Genomic DNA, 20675 nt, shown 5'->3' on the forward strand with positions numbered 1-20675 from the left:
CTACAGGTCCCTGGGGGTGGCCCATATCGCCAGCCGGTCCGCGGTCCCCCGGGCTAGCCCGTGACTCGGACTCCGGGCTACTCTGCACCCTTGACACTCGACTGAGCTTCCCTCATTTCTGTGGAGGGGAGGGGAAGCAGAGGACGTTCCCGGCCTCTAGCTGTTCTGTGTCGGAAGCAACCGGGCCCCGTCTAAAGGGCGTGTGGCGCTTAGTACAGTGCTCTGCACACAGTAGACGCTCAATAAATGCGCTTGGATAAATCGCAAGACCGTGAACTTTCTGCAGGTCTGTGGCGTGCTCGGAATAGCTCCCGGACCCCTCCAGCAGAGAATGGAAGCCACTCTGTGCAGACAGAGAGGGAAGAGGAGCAGAAACGGCGGAAACTTGAAGGGCGGATCCGGGAAGTGCCAATGGAAATTAGCTAAAGTGGTCTCCAGTAGACTATTGAAAATGAAAAGTAAATCGGATAGGCTCACTCTTCCGCTTTCTGAAAGGAGTAGCGGCACCTGCTGATGGAGTTTTTTAAAAAAACAACCAAAAAAACTCATTTTCCAGTGTTTTATGACAAGTGGATCTTGAACAGGGAGGGCAGACTGGCTGAAGTAAAAATGTCTGTGGACTGTTAAATTTTTATTTCTTATCTGCCGGACTGGGTTAGGATAGCAGATTGTTCTCTCTAATGATTAAACCAAAGCAATAGTTGATGAGTTAAAGCTGGTAAAAATGTTTAAATTGATGATACTCCCTTTATCCCATCCTGTCCGGTCCTCTCAGTTTCCTAGAGATGTCATAGTTTGGTTATGTTATGATTTTTTTTTCTTACCAGGTATCTTTCGCACCTTCATTAGGGTAAGGTATTCCTTCATTAAAACTGTGAATTTACCAGGAATGGCTTTGAAAGTCATAACTAATTTATGTTTTAAAAACGGTTTTCTTGAGGCAGTTTGGCATCATACAATAAAGTAGCGAGTAGCTAATCAATTGAGGGCATTCAATTGAGCTCCTTTTGTGTGTGGAGCACTGTACCAGATGCCTCGGAGAGCACCCGATTCCTGGTCAAGGGAATGGAATAATGTATTTTAAAGTAGTATTGGCCAGTTTCTTTCTTGTAGAAAATGGCAGGTAAGAAAATCATAAATTTCATTTTCCGTTGTCCACTCGAGATTGAGAATGAATAGAAAGCCTTTATGTAATTCACTGCAGTTTAAATTGGAGGTTGAATTTCTTTGGCATTTAAATACATTTATGTTGGCCTTTCTCCCAAGCAGATTTAAAAAAAAAATGGAAAAGCATTTTTTTTTACTTTTACCAGAATTCATCTTCATAAATTAACTCATTCCTTAGCAGGCTAAATGTTTATCAAGTCATAATGAAGTGGAGCGACTGACATTTGAAGTTTTACTTTCCAGCAAGTAAAGGTGGCTGTAATTGAGAAGAGGATGGTGCTTTTCAGACAGTGCTACTGACTGGCAGGAGACTAGTGGGGCTTCTTACCTACTGAAAGCTGATCAGGAGGCATTGGCCGCATTATGCGACAGATACCTGAGACCAGTCACCTCCTTAGCAGACAGTGATTGAGCCCCTACTTTAGAAGCTATTTCTTAATATGCTCATTTCTTCTGGTTCCCGCCTCCTCTCTGACTTCCCCTATGGGGCAAGGCAATATAGGATTTTGCAAAGCACATTTGTTTTTTGGGGTTTTTCTTCTGGGGCTGGGGGGTGTTTAATGGTATTTGTTAAGCGTTTACTTTGTGCCAGGCACTGAATTAAGCACTGAGGTAGATAGAAGATAATCAGATTGGGCATAATCCCTGTCCCACACGGATCTCACAGTCTTTATCCCCATGTTACAAATGAGGCAACTGAGGCTCAGAGAAGCAAAGCGACTTACCCAAGATCCCCCAGCAGACAAGTGACGTAGGCGGCATTAGAACCCAGGTCCTTCTGACTCCCAGACCCGTGCTCTTTTCACAATGCTGCTGCTTTGGTTAGATCTTGGATCCCGTTATTTCCTCCAATCTTCGAGTTCGGTCCTCAAGTTTCCTCTCGTTTTTACTGCTAGAGGCAATTTGATTTAAAAAAGAAATTACTTGCTCTTTAAAATGTTCTTGACCCAAGGGCCGAGTGGTGGAGAATATTTCCAAACGGTGCGGAGGTTTCCTGAGACAGCTGAGCTTGAGAGGGTGCCTCGGTGTCGGTGACTCTTCCTTAAAGTAAGTGAGATCTCCGCTGGGTGGTCGGGATGTCTTTCCCTTCTTCTGCAAGACAAAATCCGATTTACGATTTGTACGTAGTAATAATAATAGCGACAGTCGGGGCATCTGTTAAATTCTTACCCTGAGCCACGCACTTGTATTAAGCGCTGGGATAGGTACAAGATAATCCGGTCCATTGCGGGCCTCTCATTCTAAGTAGGAGGGAGCACAGGGATTGAATCCCCATTTTGCAGATGAGGGAACTGAGGCCTGGAGAAGTGAAGGGACTCGCCCAACGTCCCATGGCGGGTAAGTGGTGGGATCGGATTTAGAAGGCGAATCCTCTGACTCCCAGACCTGGACTCTTTTCTGGGGTGCACCTCTTCTTCCCCAGGAACCGAAGGAAATATTTAAGCGTCTCTTGGTAGGTAACGAGGGAAAGAGTGGCCTCAGTTTGGCATCCTCTTTGTTGTAGGTAGAACACTGCTCTAGGCGCAGGGAAAAATATAGTGGGTACAGTAACTGACTCAGTAGCCGCTCTCAAGGGGATTACAGTCTAAGCCAGGGAGCATGCTTAGAGTTTACCTCAAGTAAATTTCTGAAAAGCGACAGAGCAATAGGTGAAGAAACTTCAAAAACACACAATGTTGGTATTTGTTAAGCGCTTCCTATGTGCAGAACACTGTTCTAAGCGCTGGAGTAGATACAGGGTCATCAGGTCGTCCCACGTGAGGCTCACAATCTTTAATGCCCATTTTACAGAGGAGGTCACTGAGGCACAGAGAAGTGAAGTGACTTGCCCACAGTCACACAGCTGACAAGTGGCAGAGGCGGGATTCGAACGAATGACCTCTGACTCCCAAGCCTGTGCTCTTTCCACCGAGCCACGCTGCTTCTCTGGGTCCCGTCCTGGCTGTGCTGAAAGTCCCTACAAGATTGGAGCCTCAGAATAATGGCCAACTTTTCAATGTGCTAACAGCCAAACAGTACCTTTTCTGAGCACGTACAGTATACTCAGTTCTTTGTGGGCAGGGAATGTGTGTTTTAAAGAACAATGTTTTTGTTTTTAATCAAATTGCCTCAAACAGTAAAAATGAGAGGAAACTTGAGGACTGAACTCGAGGATTAGAGGAGATCCTGGAATGGAGATCTAACCAAAGAAGCAGCATAGCCAGTCAGTCAAATGTATTTATTGAGCATTTATTGTGTGCAGAGCACTGTTGGGAGAGTACAGTGCAACAATAAATAGACACATTCCCTGCCCACAATGAGCTAATAGTCCAGAAGGAGAGACAGACATTAATGTAAATATATTACAGATATGTACATAAGTACTGAGGGGCTGAGAGAGTGGGGATGAATAAAAGGAGCAAGTTAGAGTAGCCTAGCATTTAGCATTGATTGAGGTTCTGGTCCCTGGCCACCAACGAGCTCTCGGTCTAAAATGGTAGCAGGGGAAGAGGAGAAGAAAAGAAAAAGAGGATAAAAACAGGTGGATTTAAAAAAAAAATACCCCAAACTTCCCTGTTGGTCGGAGGGCATAGTCCTTAATCCACCAATAAATGGTAATTATTGAGCACTTACTATGTGCAGAGCGCTGTTCTAAGAGCTTGGGAGAGTACAGTAGAACAGAGTTAGCGGACTCGTTCCCTGCCTTCAGTGTGTCTCCTCGGGCTGGTCACCTCACAAGTCCAGACTGCCCTAAAATCACAACCGTCCCATCTTTCACATGTTGAGAAGGTAGGTGTCACACTCCGGGCGTTAGGCGGGGAGGCGTAGTAGCCCCTCGTAGACCCTGAGATATGGACTGGAGTGAGGGGAGACAGGAGGCAGGGAGGTCAGCGAGGAGGCAGATGCAGTAGTCAGGGTGGGATGCACATTCCCTGCCCACAAAGAGCTTACACTTGGACGGTGGGGCTACAGACATGCACATATTTACAGATAGAGCAGCCTAGATGAGTAATCGAATGTCCAGTTGGAGAAACATAGACAAAAGGGCAGAGGGTGGATATCGATGAAATCATAAGTGCTAGATATGGCTGACGTGTTCGTTAGACCCAGAGCTCTGAGAACTTATCGGGGAAAGCTAGTCGGAAAAGCCCGTTGTTGGGTAGGGATCGTCTCTATTGCCCAACTGTACTTCCCAATAGTTCAGTGCTCTGCACACAGTAGGCGCTCAGTAAATACAATTGAACGAATGAGGCTTTGACCGTCGGGAGAGCTGAGGTCTGTGGGATATGCGGAGGGAGGGAGGGAGCTTCAAGCCGGGAGAACAGAAAGGGAAGGGAAGCGAGGTGAATCTAGACGGCTCGGGAGGAACGAAGAGAACAATTTTGGGTGTAGCAGGTGGAGAAGCCAGATGGGTGAGGCAGGAGGGTTGGTGGAGGGATTAGAAGGGTGAGTGTTTTTGTTTAATGTGAAGAGACACAGGAAACCGGTGAAGGATTTTGAGAGTAGAGATGTGTGCTCAGTGATGCTTCAAGAAGGTCACGTATGCAACAGCATAGAGTACAGATTGGAAGGGGGAGAGCCTAGAGGCAGGGAGACAGCCAGCGAGGTAAACACAGTGGCGTAGCTGCGCTGTGACCAGTGCTGTTTGGATGGAGATGAAGGGATGGGTCTGAGAAATGGCGGGGCAAACCGGCAGGATTTAGCAGTAGATGGAATTGAAAGACAGCAGGGCATCTACGGTGACGCTGAAATTGCAGGCCTCCGGGACCGGGAAGATGGCGACGGTCTCGCCAAAGATGGGAAAGTTAGGAGGAGGAGTGCGTTTAAGGGGGAAGGATGAGAGCGGGAAGGAGAGGAGTAAGATCTTTATGTTTATTCTAGGACCTTCGCTCAGAACTGCAGGAACATTGAACACCTAAACCTCAATGGATGCACAAAAATCACAGACAGGTAAAGGACGGTTCACATTCTGAGAATGCCCTGTTAGCGAGTAAAGAGTTTGAAGAGATTTCGACCGCGTGTGTGGTTTTTGCAGCACGTGTTACAGCCTTAGCAAGTTCTGCTCCAAGCTGAAGCACCTGGACCTGACTTCCTGCGTCTCCATCACCAACAGCTCTCTGAAAGGTTTGAGGTGAGACCGCGCGTTGCGTGCCTGCTGGGGGGCGCGTCCCACGGAAACGTTGGGTTTCTCCGGTCGTGTTGGCCTCTCGTGGCAAAGAGCCGCAAAGTCATGGCTCAGGTGGCCCATCTGGGCTCTCCAATCCCGGCTCGTGGGCCGGCTCGGCTGAGCCCTCCGACGCGGGTCGCCCGTCGGTGTAACGGTGACTCGGCCTCGTCGTGAGAAACGTTCGGAGAAGAGGCCGACTTGCGTCTTTTGTTGCGTTGTCTTCCGCCAGCGAGGGATGCAGGAATCTGGAGCATTTGAATCTTTCTTGGTGCGACCAAGTTACGAAGGAGGGTATCGAGGCCCTGGTGAAAGGCTGCAGTGGGCTGAAGGCCCTGTTCCTGAGAGGGTGTACCCAGGTACGTGGTGACTTCGGTGGGGTTCTGGGGGTCTTCTAGGGCTCTGTCACTGGCAAGCCAGTGACCTCGGGGAACATTCTGGATCACCGGATCAGAGGCCCTTTCAAACCGAAACGTCGCTTTAAGCCGAACTTATTCGGGGGTCCCGGCCCGAGTGATGTCTTTTCTTTCCACTCGCCCAGTTAGAAGACGAAGCCCTGAAGCACATCCAGAATCACTGCCACGAACTGGTCATCCTGAACTTGCAGTCCTGCACGGTAAGTAAGAGCCGCTAGACTCCGCAGCTCTCCCCTGGAAACTGTTTAAGTTGGAAGAAGCGTCCCCGGGGAATTCTCGGGAAGGGTTAATGACCCGTGCCCCTCAAGGCTGGGGTTAGTGTGCACGAGCCCTCCGGTCAGCTGGCCGAGGCCGAAGCTCCACACTAGCCCGAGGGCGTCCTGCAGACCTCGACCGGGCTCCGGTCCTGGAAAAGCAGACTAGGTTTGGACGGGGCTGGGGAGGCCCACTCCTCCCAGCTGAGTTGAACTTCCCAAAAAGGGCAGCTTCCAAAAAAAGCGACCCTCCCCCCTTGAGCCAAAATGCTCCTGAGCCCACTAGGACTGTGTGATAGCCTGCGATGAGGATGACGGTAACGACGACAATAATAATGTTGGTATTTAAGTGCTTACTCTGTGTCAAGCGCTGTTCTAAGCGCGGGGGTAGATACCCGATCATCAGGGTGGACACAGTCCACAGTCTCTCTTGGCTCACAGGCTTTATCCCCATTATACAGATGAGGGAACTGAGGCCCAGAGAAGTGAAGTGACTTGCCCAGGGTCACACAGCAGGCGAGAGGCAGAGCCGGGACTAGAACCCAGGTCCTTCTGACTCCCAGGCCCGTGCTCTAGCCACTAGGCCAGGCTGCTGCGATATTCCTCTTTCACCTTAACTTCATACTCCAGGAAGTCAGAGCAAAACAATCAGTCTATTCAATCAATCTGTGAATGGTATTTACCGAGTACTGTGTGCCGAGAACCATTCTAATCACTCGTAGACGTGTTATTTACTGAGCGCTTACTATGTGCAGGGCACTCTACTGAGCACTTGGGAGGGTACAACGGAATTAGCAGTCACCTTCCTTGCCCGTAACGAGCTTACGGTCTAGAGGGTGAGACAGACATTAATGTAATAAATAAGCAATTTGTGAAGTAGAATTCCAAAGATATGTACACAAGTGCTGAGGGTTTGTGGGTGGGGCGAATATCAAATGTCCAAAGGTCATAGGTCCGAATGCATAGGTGAACTGCACCGTACTGAACTCCGCTAAGACAAGTAACGGGTCTCCGCCCTCTTCAGTCTTGGCTCACACTGGTTTGAGTTAGGCCAGGTTCTGTAAACCCAACCCCTGCCGAATTATCATCTGGAATTTGATGGATGGGAAGCGAATTAGTGAATGAAATATATTTTTTTTCTTTTGGTGTTTTTTTTAATTTTAAAAATAGTATTTGTTAAGCACTGTAGCAGTCACAAGCTTATCAGGATGGACCCAGTCCATGAGTCCAAATGGGACTCACAGTCTTAATTCCCATTTTACAGATGAGGTATCTGAGGCACAGAGAAGTAAAGTGACATAGCCGAGGTCACACAGCAGACTTAGTGGTGGAGCTGGGATTAGAACCCGGGTCTTCCGACTCCCAGGTCCTCTGACTCCCAGGCCCGTGCTCTTCCCACTAGACCACGCTGCTTCTAAAAGTGTATGTAGGAAGCATAGTTCAGAGATTTATTCTCTCTGAGCTGCTTCTCTGCAGTTAATAATAACAATAATAATAATAATGGCATTTGTTAAGCGATTACTATGTACCAAGCACTGTTCTAAGCACTGTTAACGGGTTGTCCCACATGGGGCTCACAGTTTTAATCCCCATTTTGCAGATGAGATAACTGAGGCACAGAGAAGTGAAGTGACTTGCCCAAAGTCACACCGCTGACAAGTGGCGGAGCCGGGGTTAGAACCCATGTCCTCAGACTCCCTAGCCCGGGCTCCTTCCACTGAGTCACGCTGCTTCTCACCCAGTTTTTACACAGTTTCCAGACGGTGGACTTCTCGTGACTTTTTCAATAAGGCATATTAGAATTTGGAAATTTCTGTGGAATCACTTTTCTTTCATTTCCTCCACTTGGTCTTGAGACTGATCAGTCAGTTTGAGCTAATAATAATGTTGGCATTTGTGAAGCGCTTCCTATGTGCAGAGCACTGTTCTAAGCGCTGGGGTAGACGCAGGGGAATCAGGTTGTCCCACGTGGGGCTCACAGTCTTCATCCCCATTTTACAGATGAGGTAACTGAGGCCCAGAGACGTGAAGTGACTTGCCCGCAGTCACACAGCTGATAGGTGGTGGAGCCGGGATTCAAACCCATGACCTCTGACTCCCAAGCCTGTGCTCCTTCCGCTGAGCCACGCTGCTTCTCGTTAGTTTTCTCATCTTTTACATAAAATAGGGACTAACTACCTGTTCTTCCTCCTACTGAGACTGAGGTCCTTGTGGGGCAGGGACTGTGTCCAAACGGATTATCTTGTGTCTACCCTAGCGCTTAGTACAGTGCTTGGGATATAGTAAGCTCTAAACGAGTGCCATAATTAATCAGTTGTATTTATTGAGCACTTACTGTGTGCAGAGCACTGTACCAAACACTTGGGAGAGTACACTCTAACAATATAACAAATACATTTCCTGCCCACAACAAGCTTACAGCCTAGAAGGGGAGATAGACATTAATGTAAATAAATAAAATTACCGATATGTACATGAGTGCTCTGTGGCTGGGAGGTGAGATGAATAGGGATATAATAATATTGGTATTTTAAATGGGGATTAACTGTGAGCCTCACGTGGGACAACTTGATGACCCTGTATCTCCCCCAGCGCTTAGAACGGTGCTCTGCACATAGTAAGCGCTTGACAGATACCAACACTATTATTATTATTATTAAGCGCTTACTATGTGCAGAGCACCGTTCTAAGCCCTGGGGGAGATACAGAGTAATTGGGTTGTCCCACGTGAGGCTCGCAGTCTTCATCCCCATTTTCCAGATGAGGTAACTGAGGCCCAGAGAAGTGAAGCGACTCGCCCACAGTCACACTGCTGACAAGTGGCAGAGCCGGGATTCAAACCCGTGACCTCTGACTCCCAAACCCGGGCTCTTTCCACGAATAAAGGGAGCAAGTCGGGATGATGCAGAAGGGAGAGGGAGAAGAGGAAAGGAGGGTTTAGTCAGGGAAGGCCTCTTGGGGGAGGTGAACCTTAAAATAAGCCTTTGCAGTAATAATAATAATAATGTTGGTATCTGTTAAGCGCTTACTATGTGCAGAGCACTGTTCTAAGCGCCGGGGGAGATACGGGGTCATCAGGTCGTCCCACGGGAGGCTCACAGTTAATCCCCATTTGACAGATGAGGTGACTGAGGCACAGAGAAGTGAAGCGACTCGCCCACAGTCACCCAGCTGACAAGTGGCAGAGCCGGGAGTCGATCCCTTGACCTCTGACTCCGAAGCCCGGGCCCTTTCCACTGAGCCACGCTGTTTCCCCCGCGCTGTTTCTCTCAGTAGGGGAGAGTGACGGTGGGATATGAAGGCCAGAGGCAGAACGTAGGTGAGAGGTCGGTGATGAGATAGAAGGGGTTGACGTAGCGAGAAGGTTGGCGTCGGAGAGCTGAAGCGTGCGGGCAGGGTTGTAGTGGGAGAGTAGGGAGGTGAGGTAGGAGGGGGCGTGAAGAGTCGTGTTCAAATCCCTCGGAATAGGGCCGATCCACCCAGAGCGAGCGGGCCCAGGGTTTATAAATGGAGAATTGGTTAGGTTAGGGTGGAGAAGGGGGCTAGTGCCGTCTTTTCCCTGGTGCCCCTTGTCCCCCGAGCCCCCGCTTCCGTTCCGGGACCGTTCCAGAAGCCGAATCTCAGCTAGATACGGGATGAGCCTGTCGGGTCCCCAGCCCCGCCCGGCTCCCAGAGCAGGCTAATCCCCGGCCCCGCGCCCCGGCCCCCGCCTCGGCTAACGCTGTCGTGGCGAGGGCGGGAGCGGGCGTGGGGTGGCGGAAAGGTGGGCACGGGACGCGCCTGGGGAGAGACCGCAAAGAGCTAAGCCACTACGCGTCCATCGAAGTACCCGGATAAGTAGCTGAAGCAGCGTGGCTCAGTGGAAAGAGCCCGGGCTCGCGAGTCAGGGGTCACGGGTCCGAATCCCGGATCTGCCACTTGTCAGCTCTGTGACTGTGGGCAAGTCACTTCACTTCTCTGGGCCTCAGTTACCTCATCTGTTAAATGGGAATGAAGACTGTGAGCCTCACGTGGGACAACCTGATTCCCCTTTACCTCCCCCAGCGCTTAGAACAGTGCTCTGCACATAGTTAGCGCTTAACAAATACCAACATTGTTATTATTATTATAAGTACCCAGCATTGCGGGCGAGAAAGCCGTCTACCAACTCTCCCGAGCAATACGGTAGCACTCAATAAATACCATTGATCGATCGATTGGTTTCTGTCTGGCTCAGCACCGGGAAGGACTCGAACTTGGTTTTTGTTTTCACGGTTCTTTGGTGGTGAGTTTTACTTTAATCTCTGAGGTCAGTTTCTCTTCCTTGTCAGAGACCGTTTGTCTTCCGTGGTGAGCTGTTGGCCTTTCTCTGATTTGCTCCGTGTACGGTCTCCTGGGGAGAAAATTACGGTCGAACTATGTTGCGTATCATCGGATTAATAAGAAAATTGGGTTCGAGTTTAACCTCGTTAATTCTTCCCTATCGAATTGTGGTTTGTTCCTCTGAGGACATTCGAATCCTAAATGGAACAGTAGTGGAGAAGAAATTGAGTTTGAGGCAGGGCCGGTTAGCAGAATGAGCACGACGGATCCAGAATTCCTGTGACCTTGAGCAAGTTCTGAGCCTCGGTTTCTTCGTCTGTAAAATGGGATAAAATGCCTTCCTTTGGGACAGTGTCTGTACCTGATCTGATTATCTTGTATCTACATCAGTGGTCAGCACAATTCTTGGCACACGTGTTCCTTAATAAATGTCATAACTAATTAACTAAAGGTTATTCCGATTCTACAGTTTGTGAGTGTCAGTTTCCAATTTCAGGGGAGGGGTTTTATTTTGGAGTTGGAAATGCGCAGTGTCAGGGGAAACTCCATTGAGGAATGGATAAAGTTCAACTTCCTCAATGCCACGTACTTAGGATTTCTGTTGTCGTGGTTGTTCGAGACCGTGCGTGTCTGTATTTTGCTTGCACTGTATATATGCGGGGTAGATATGTAGCTGTGTTTGTAAATGTACGTATAATTCATTCAGTTGTATTTATTGAGCACTTACTATGTGCAGAACGCTGTACTAAGCTCTTGGGACCTACCATTGGGCAACAGATAGACAATGATGTATACACAGCCAAACACACACACACCCGTAGTGTTTTGCACATGGAAAATGCTTAATGCCGTTAGTAGTACTTCATGTACATTGTTTGTACGACTTAGCCATATCAGTCTGCGTATTCATACGTTGAATATACCGCATATTGTCTGCGTGTGTACATTTTGTACATCGTGTTACTGTAAACGCGCGTTACATTTAAGGTAGTCGTACACAGTGAATATGATGGAGCTACGTATTCCTTCTTTGCATGTGTTGCAGTTACGTATATATACACGGTAAATGTTTTATATACACATGCATACATTACATGCACTGCAGATCGAACGCCAATTTTTGTGTCGAACGCCTGTTGTTTGTGCACACCCCGCGCATGTACGCTTCATTCTGACGGCAACAGGGAAAGAGTCCAACCTGGACTCAGCGGGGGAGAGACGCCTGAGGATCTTGTGAAATACTCCGGGTAGCCAGTGCAGCGATTTCAAAACACGATACGAAGACATCAGACCTCGTGAGGTTGGAAGATGCAATAGCAATAATCTACTGATGGTTAGCCGGCGTGTTAAACGTCAGCTCAGACTTTTATCGAATGACTTATTGACGTGTGAAGAGGCCTGACCTCATTTTTTTAGAGGTGGAAATTTCTCGGGCAGTAAACTGTAGGTTATAGAATGTGATACCACGGGATAAGGCTAAGTGACGTCAGACTTTTTATTTCTTCATCGCAGTGAAGGAAGAGTCCAGAAAAGAGTGGGTCTTTGTGGCCATGTATTTGGTTGTGAGCTGATGTCTTAACTCCCTCTGGTGAGATAAGTAAAAACTGCTACAAGAGATCATAGGATTATTGTTTCCCGATTGTGTTGCTTTTGAGATTATTAGTGAATTTCAAAGCTCAGTGATACATATGTTATAATAATGTTGATATTTGTTAAGCGCTTACTATGTGCAGAGCACTGTTTTAAGTGCTGGGGGTAGATACAGGGTAATCAGGTTGACCCCCGTGGGGCTCCCAGTTAATCCCCGTTTTACAGATGAGGTAACTGAGGCCCAGAGAAGCTAAGTGACTTGCCCAGAGTCACCCAGCTGCCAAGTGGCAGGGCCGGGATTCGAACCCATGACCTCTGACTCCCAAGCCCGGGCTCTTTCCACTGAGCCCCGCTGCTTCTCATTAAAAAATGAGGAATATGGTTGTGAGCCCCAAGTGGAACATGGACTGCATCCAATCTGATCATTCATTCAGTAGTATTTATTGAGCGCTTACTATGTGCAGAGCGCTGTACTAAGCGCTTGGAATGGACAAATCGGTAACAGATAGAGACGGTCCCTGCCCTTTGACGGCCTTACGGTCTAATCGATCTGATTATCTTGTCCCTACCCCAGCGCTTAGTACTGTGCCTGGCACATAGTAAGCGCTTAACAAATAACGTAAAAAGAGATTTTTAAAAAAGCTTCGTCAAGGATCACCTGGGGAAATACCCTTGAATAGGCTCTCAGTTCAGAATTCAGTGCTTTTTATTTGTGCCTTCTGCAGTGCAGAGCTCTGGCTCAGGGATTGGGAGCACTTTCTCGTCTTAATGGGAGAATGGCGGTAAGCTCCCTTTAGAGTGTAAGCTGTATGTGGGCAGGGATCACGTCTACCGCCCGTGACCCCTCTGGGGGGACAAGGACTGTGTCCAACCGGCTTACCTTGTAATAACGTTGGTATTTGTTAAGCGCTTACTCTGTGCAGAGCACTGTTCTAAGCACCGGGGGAGATACAGGGCCATCAGCTTGTCCCACGCGAGGGGTCCCAGTCTTCATCCCCAATTGACAGATGAGGGAACTGAGGCCCGGAGAAGTGAAGCGACTTGCCCACAGTCACGCAGCTGACAAGTGGCAGAGCCGGGATTCGAACCCATGACCTCGGACTCCGAAGCCCGGGCTCTTTCATTCATTCAGTGGTATTTATTCATTCAATCGTATTTATCGAGCGCTTACTATGTGCAGAGCACTGTACTAAGCGCTTGGCGTGTACAAATCGGTAACAGATAGAGACGGTCCCTCCCCTTTGACGAGCTTACCGTCTAATCTAATTTATTGAGCGCTTACTATGTGCAGAGCACTGTACTAAGCGCTTGGAACCACGTTGCTTCTCTACCTACCTCGTACCTACCCCAGTGCTTAGAGCAGTGCCTGGAACATAGTAATCACTTAACCAATACCGCGATTATTATCATCATCATTATTATGATTAAGCACTTATGCATGTTTAATAGATCATTCAAGGTGATTTCTCGAACTATTTCAATCTGACACCTCTGCTCTTACCAGTTTCCTCCTTGTACTTTCCCACCTTCCCTCAATCGGGGAGTCGTTTCGGTCCGTCTCCCCCGTGACGCTGTGTATTTCCAACTCCGGGACGGGTGGGCGGCGAACGCGTCTGTTTATTAAGTTGTACTCTCCCGAGCGCTTAGCGCAAAGCCCTGCGCACAGTAAGCGCTCAGTAAATACCATCGATTGAACGAATGGCCGGGAGGACTGCTTTGACAACTGCTCCGCCGGGCGGCCTGTCGCGTCTCTGAGACCGTTGACAGCCGCGGTTCAGGTGAAACTGATTTTCCCCAATTTACCTCTTTCCCCAGCAAATTTCAGACGAAGGCATTGTGAAAATCTGCCGAGGCTGCCACAGACTTCAGGCCCTTTGCGTTTCCGGCTGCAGCAATCTGACAGACGCCTCCCTCACAGCCCTTGGTCTGAACTGCCCCAGTTTGAAGTGAGTATGGCCCTTGAGAGAAGCAGCGTGGCTTAGTGGCAAGAGCACGGGCTTGGGAGTCAGAGGGCGTGGGTTCGAATCCCGGCTTCGCCCCTCGTCTGCCGTGTCACCTGGGGCGAGCTACTTCACCTTAGAGAAGCAGCGGGGCTCAGTGGAAAGAGCACGGGCTTTGGAGTCAGAGGTCATGGGTTCGAATCCCGGCTCGGCCACTTGTCAGCTGTGTGACTTTGGGCAGGTCACTTGACTTCTCGGTGCCTCAGTTACCTCATCTGTAAAATGGGGATTAAGACTGTGAGCCCCACGGGGGACAACCTGAATGCCCTGTGTCTACCCCAGCGCTTAGAACAGTGCTCGGCACATAGTAAGCGCTTAACAAATACCAACATTTATTATTATTATTATCACCCCAGCGCTTAGAACAGTGCTCTGCACGTAGTAAGCACTCAACAAATACCAACATTATCATTCTCTGTGCCTCAGTTACCTCATCTGTAAAATTGGGATTAAGACTGTGAGCCCCATATGGGACAACCTGATTAACCCAGGGCTTAGAACAGTGCTTGGCACATAGTAAGCGCTTAAGAAATACCACAGTTATTATTATTATTATTATTTTCGCATTTATCAAATTAACCGGGGCCCCCAAAGCCCGCCCACAGGGCAGAAGCAGGATTGAAACTAGCCGGGCAACAGACACATTCTTGCATTCGCATACTCTCCATTTCCTCATAGGGGCACTGGGGGAATTATGCTTGCGTCTACCCCGGCGCTTAGTACGGTGCCTGGCACACAGTAAGCGCTTAAGAAATACCATTAAAAAAATTAATCGGAGGGAATATTCCAGAAGGGTATTTGAACTGTTCTGGTGCAGATCTGTCAGCTAGAACTGATGTGGCAGGAAAAGGGGTGCGGCAGGGGTGGTCTGGTGAGAGGCCCGAAGAGAGAGACAGAGGGAAAAGTGGAGGGAGACGGGGCTTCCCACCTCTAGAAGATGTTCCTTTTGGGGCTTTAAAAAAAAATAACAAACCAGCATTTTCCTCTGTATCACTTTCTCCCTGGCTCTAGAAAGAACTGCCTTTTAAATAGTAATATTCTGAAAAACAGCCTGGCCTGATGGAAAGAATAAGGGCCCGAGAATCAGGAGACTGGTTTCCCAGCTCTGGCCACTGCCCTGGTCTGAGACTTGGACTTTCTGGGCCTTAGTTTCCGCATAAGTAATATCTGCTACGTCCTACCTCACAGAGGCGTTATGGGGCAAAATGAGATAAGCAATGTTGAAATGCTTCGGAAAAACAAAAGCTCACTCCAAGTTTGAGGTGCTAAATGTAATCTGGAGACGTGGCCGGATCTGAGTAACGTGAATATTTCAGATTCGGGGAAGTGACCCAGAGGAAGATCTCCCATGGCTTTTCTTACACTTCTGGTTGACCGACCCGGCGTCTCTCCAGCTCATCCTCTCTAAACCACCCCTAGGTCTCTGGAGGGTCCCAATGGGGTCCTATCATCCAGGAAGAGGCCTCCCTTGCAGAGCGGCCACTGAGCCCAGTCCCAGTGGGAATGGACTTCCTTGCTAGGTAACCCTTGACTTGTTGCAACTTTCCTGGCCCGGCAGCAAATAAACTGGGCCCTGGGTCACCCAGCTGGTTCTGTGCCCACCCGAACGCCACATCTCCTCTCCCAGATGGCATCGCGTAAGCACTGTGGCAAAAAGTCTTGAGACCTTGTACGTGCAAGGGCGCCGACTGTCCCTCGGGGCCGTAGAGGGCAGGGTTGAGACCGGTCTTGCTGAAATCCTGTCAGGGCTGTTCTCCCTAAATCCCTGCTTCCTTGTCAGCCGTTTTTCCCTCCGGGGATTGGGGCCGTAGGTGGGGGCGAGGGGGCAGAGTGAGCTGGAGGGGCCTAGTCATCTCTGGGGGAAGGCAGATGGAGTCAGTGAAAGGTGTTCTGGTTCTGTTCGCTGCGGGGAGGCTGGGTTTCAGGGACCGATGGCTCTCTGATCTATTAGAGGTGGAATTTGAGCTGTTGGAAACCTCCACCTCCCCTAAAAAAGAAAACCCCATGACACTGAAGCCTCTTCAAGGGCAGGATCCATTTTTCTTTTACTTTGCCCTTGAATTTGCCCCAGCTGCTGAGAAGCGATGGTCCAATCCTGACCCCTAGCACTCCTGCCGGAGTCCTTGCGTGATACCGTCTGGGAGAGGAGACGGGGCGTTTGAACGGGCACGGAGCCAGCTGTGTGGCCCAGAGCCCGGTTATCTCGCTGGTGGGCCAGGAAAGTTGCAGCAAGTCCGGCGGGCCTGCGCCCTCATCTAGTTAAGAGACCGTGAGTCCCGGCGGAGACCGCCGGTCCTTCTCCTTTCTCGGGGAGAGCTCGAGATCAGGTGCCGGGGCCGGGACCCTCCAGATGAAACCTTCCAGAAAGGCAGGGCCTGTCGGGCGGAGAGCGGCCACTCTCCTTTGAGCCGTTTCCCTTAGAAACTGAAAACCTCTGCAGAATGACTTTAAATCAAGTATCAGACCTCAATTCAAGACTTTTAGAGTTCCCAGAGATACCAACAGAGGAAAGAATTCTTACTCGTGAATGTGATTACATCCCTTCTCCTTCCTGATCCCCACCGCTGCATCAAACAGAAACTCCTTACCATCATCGGCTTTAAAGCACTCAATCACCTTATCCCCCACTATCTCACCTCACCGCTCTCCTACTATAACCCAGCCCACACGCTTTGCTCCTCTAATGCCAACCTACTCACTGTACCTGATCTCATCTACCTGGCCACGGACCTCTCGCCCACATCCCGCCTCTGGCCTGGAGCACCCTCTCTCCTCGGAACCGACAAACGATCCCTCTTCCCCACATTCCGAAGCGTATTAAAAGCACGTTTCCAAGACACCTTCCCTGACTAAGCCCTCGTTTCCTCTTTCCCCACTCCCTTCTGAGTTGCCCCGGCACTTGGATTGTTCCCTTTTATTCACCCCCTCCCTCGGTCTCACAGCACTTGTATGCATATCTATAATTTATTCATATTAACATCTGTCTCCAGACTGTACATTTACTGTGAGCAGGAAACATGTCTTCTGCTCTGTAGTAAGGAGAGCACAGACTCGGGGCCGTCGAGGGCAGGGTTCAGACCGGTCTTGCTAAAATCCTATCGGGGCTATGCTCTCCTTTTACTCTCCCGAGTGCTTAGTACAGTGCTTTGTGGACAGTAAGCACTCAGTAAATATCAGTGATTGATCAACTTCAGTGCAGTCCGTCTAAAATGAAGTAATTCACCAGATCCACGTTTACGTTCTCTCAGAGCCACTAGGGGCCGGGTTTGGACCATTTTCTCCTTTCCCGAAGATGAATGAACTTTCCAACTGACTTCCGCCGTTGGAGCTGACCCACTGTTCACAAGTGTGCCCTTCCACCCCTGCGGAAAATTTCCCAGACCCAGTCAAGGGGCATCCTTGAGGGATTTCCAAGTAATTCGATGTGTTTTCTGAGCTTCCCGGACCAAAGAAGGAATTCCCTTTCTGCAAATCCAGAGGAGAGGTGCCTTTTCTCTAAATGGCCTGGTTCTTCAGTGGGCCACACTCTCTGATCCCCGGAAATCTTTGTAACCCAGAAAGTGGCCCCGCTCCCACAAAAGCCCTTTTGGCGAGCAGCCCCCGACCTGTCCCGCAGGTCTGTTTGATACCCCCGGGGTCGGAACGCTGGAAGAATCTTCACCTTCGTGGCAGAGCAGCCTCGTTCATGGCTTAATGGTGCCGCTTTAGAGCTATCAGAACCCACCTCTAAAAATGAACGCCTCCCCGAAGCCACAAAAGTCCCGGGCCCTAAGCCCCCCTCGTCCTTGGGAGCATGAGGAAGTTGACACTGGGGCGGACGGCAAAAAGACAAAGGCCCCCTTGACTACCGAAATGTAACTGTTGTTTCCTTTATTGCCCGAATAATCGATTGGTTAATCTGCGAGATTTATTAAGCGCTTACTCTGGGCAGAGCACTGTGCTCGGGAGAGTACAGTAGAGATCTTCCTGCCCTCCAGAAGCTTGCTTACAGTCTAGAGGGAAAGACAGACGTAAAAATAAATTATGGCTCTGTGCCCAAGTGCTGTGGGGCTGAGGGTGGGGTGACTGTCAAGTGCTTTAAGGATACAGATCCAAGTGTTTCGGTCCTCTGGAGGAGACGTGGTTTCAGAATAGCACGAAGGTGCAGAGGTCTACTGATTGTGAAGGGGGAGGGAGTGCCAGGCAAAAGGGGGGTTGTGAACAAGAGGTCAGGAGAGATGAGAATGTGGCAGAGTGAGTAGGTTGGTCTGAGAGGAATTAAGCTTGTGACCTAGGGTATAGGGAGACAAGCAAGGAGATGGAGCACAGGCCTGGGAGCCAGAAGGTCGTGGGTTCTAATCCCAGCTCTGCCACTTCTCTGCCATATGACCTTGAGCGAGTCACTTCACTTCTCTGTGCCTCAGTTAGCGCATATGTAAAATAAGGCCTGTGAGCCCTATATGGGACGGGGACTGTGTCCGACCTGATTACCTTGAATCTCCCCCAGTGCTTTTAGTACGGTGCCTCGCATATACTAAGTGCTTAACAAATGCCACAATTATTATTATTAAGTAGGAGGGAGGGAGCTGATGGACTTCCATAAAGGCGGTGGTCAGGAGTTTCTGTTGGCTATGGAAAAGAATGGGTAACCATTAGAGATTTTTGAGTCGAGGGGAGACGGGCACAGAATGATGATTTAGAAAAGTGATCCGGGCAGCAGAGTGAAGTATGAACCGGAGAGGGGATGGATTGGAGGCAGGGAGGTTAATGAGGGGACTGATGTCATAGGTCACAATGCCTGGACCAGCATGATGGCATTTTGGGTGGGTAGGAAGGGGCAGATTCCGGAGATGTGGAGGAAAAACCAGCCAATTCTGGTGACAGACTGAACATGGGGATTGAACGAGAAGGAGTGTAGGATAGCGCCAAGATTGTGGGATCGAGAAATGGGGGATGATGATGGTGCTGTCAACTGTGATGGGAAAGTTAAGTTGAAAGTGCATAGGCAATCTAAGGGGAGATGTAGTAAGGAAGATGTGGGCTAAATCAGGGTAGGCCTCTCGAATGAGCTGCGATTCGATTTGAATAAGTCTCTGAAGGTGGGGAGAGTAATGGTGTGTCATGTAGGAAGGGGCAGGGAGTTCCTGGCCAGAGAGAGGACATGGGCAAGGGGTCAGCGGTGTCATAGATGAGATTGAGGTACAGTGAGTAAGTTGGCCGTGAAGGAACAAAGTGTGCAGGCTGAATTGGAGGAGGACATCAGCGAGATGAGGTAAGAGGGAGCCAGCCGATTTGAGGGCTTTAAAGCTGACAGTAAGGAGTTCCTGTTTGATGCAGGGGTGGATGGGCAAGCACCGGAGGTTCTTGAGGAGAGGGGAGACATGGACTGGAGTAATCTGAAAAAAAAACTCCCATTACTTCAAAATAATAATTGTGGAATTTGTTAAAGGTTTCTTTTGGACTAATCGCTGTCGGGGGATACGGTGCAGTTAGATCAGGCGCAGTCCCCATCCCACAGAATGGGCATTTCGTCCTCATTTTATAGTTGAGGTAACTGAGGCCCAGCGAAGTGACCTGCCCAAGGTCTCCCGAAAGGCACAGAACCTATTTCCCCACCCCGCATTAACGTGTTTCGTCTGTTCTTTTCCCCCTCAGGATTTTGGAGGCCGCCCGCTGCTCCCATTTGACCGACGCAGGCTTTACGCTCTTAGCTCGGGTAAGCGGAGCCGCCTCCGGCCTCTGACGGGCCCAGGGTGCTGACCCTCTGCGGAGATATTGGAGGCGGCAATTCTGACCGAGAAAAGGAGCGGCTCAGCCCGCCCTCGTGCGTGAATTCGTAGTGAAGGCGCCGGTGCCGAGACGGCGGACTTCTCAGCCGGGACACACGATGGCAGGGCTTTGTGTGCGCGTGTTGTGGCTTGCCTCGTGAGTGTGAGCCGTGGGGGACAGATGGTGTGAAGGAATTGGGGCAGCCTCTGGTAGACATTGACCTACTTCGGGGGAAGCCCAGCTGGGCATCTGAGGGGGTTGTTCCTGCCCTAAAGAGAGCCCGGAGGAGTCGGGGAGGGGAGGTGCAGGGAAAGAGATCAGCTGACGACAAGGGTCCGTAGCGTTTGACTGCTACCCACTTCTTATTCCACACCACTTCCTGGTCTCCTTAGAGTCTCTGTCTCTTTCCAACCTTTGCGTCTGGCCTCCTGCTTCACTGAGCGGGTGTTACGGGGTGAGAGATTAGAGCCCAAGAGAAGCATAAACAATAACCCAGAGGGTTATGGCGAGGAATCTAAGCATACCTTGGTGTGTGCTCTGGGATAAAAGAGTCACAAACAAAGCGGAGCGTATCTGTGATTCACTGAGAACATCTGAAGGAGTGAAAGCAAACTACAGGCTAAGGCGTGGGTACGAGCACAGTTTCAGAGAGTGTGCCGTGCTATGGAAACAGGACGCACGGATAGAAACCGGCCGGTTCTGCCTTCGGCGGGCCGTCCCGTGTTCCCTTCTAAACTCCACAGGCTAAGGGGGATGTGGAGGCCTTGAAGGGAAAGGACACAGAGGCGATAAGTGGTTTGGAAAAGAGGAGGGAAGGGGTAAGGACCCAGAGAAGAAGCCAAGGGAGGAATGAGGGCCGTTCTCCAACTGCGGTGACTGCCAACTGTTGCTCTCTCCCTAGCGATGTGAGGAGAATGGGATCCCACGGGGCGGCCGGTGGATTTTAGGTTAGTCAGGAGGTCACTTGCTGGCCGGGAGGACCGTGGAAATCAGGGCCTGGTTACTGAAAGGGCCTGTGAAGGCAGCCTTTCCGGAGGTGGTTGTGAAAGAGAAT

General features: G+C 49.9%; 1 protein-coding gene across 4 annotated transcripts in view; it reads left to right on the forward strand.

Moving 5' to 3' along the window:
• Positions 1-20675, forward strand: part of FBXL2 (F-box and leucine rich repeat protein 2) — an 86407-nt gene that overhangs the window by 49419 nt on the left and 16313 nt on the right. For all 4 annotated transcript variants that reach the window (XR_003754234.1, XR_005661249.1, XM_029049455.1 and 1 more), the window contains 7 exons: positions 2120-2214; positions 5029-5097; positions 5183-5278; positions 5544-5670; positions 5853-5927; positions 13689-13819; positions 19508-19568. Coding sequence is in view for 2 of the 4 variants with exons in the window: in XM_029049455.1 (XP_028905288.1) it covers positions 2120-2214; positions 5029-5097; positions 5183-5278; positions 5544-5670; positions 5853-5927; positions 13689-13819; positions 19508-19568 (654 nt within the window). In the remaining 2 variants the exon portion in view is untranslated. The remainder of the gene's footprint in view (positions 1-2119; positions 2215-5028; positions 5098-5182; positions 5279-5543; positions 5671-5852; positions 5928-13688; positions 13820-19507; positions 19569-20675) is intronic.

The sequence above is a fragment of the Ornithorhynchus anatinus genome, chromosome 21, assembly GCF_004115215.2.
Source record: "Ornithorhynchus anatinus isolate Pmale09 chromosome 21, mOrnAna1.pri.v4, whole genome shotgun sequence".
Classification (NCBI taxonomy): Eukaryota; Metazoa; Chordata; class Mammalia; order Monotremata; family Ornithorhynchidae; genus Ornithorhynchus; species Ornithorhynchus anatinus.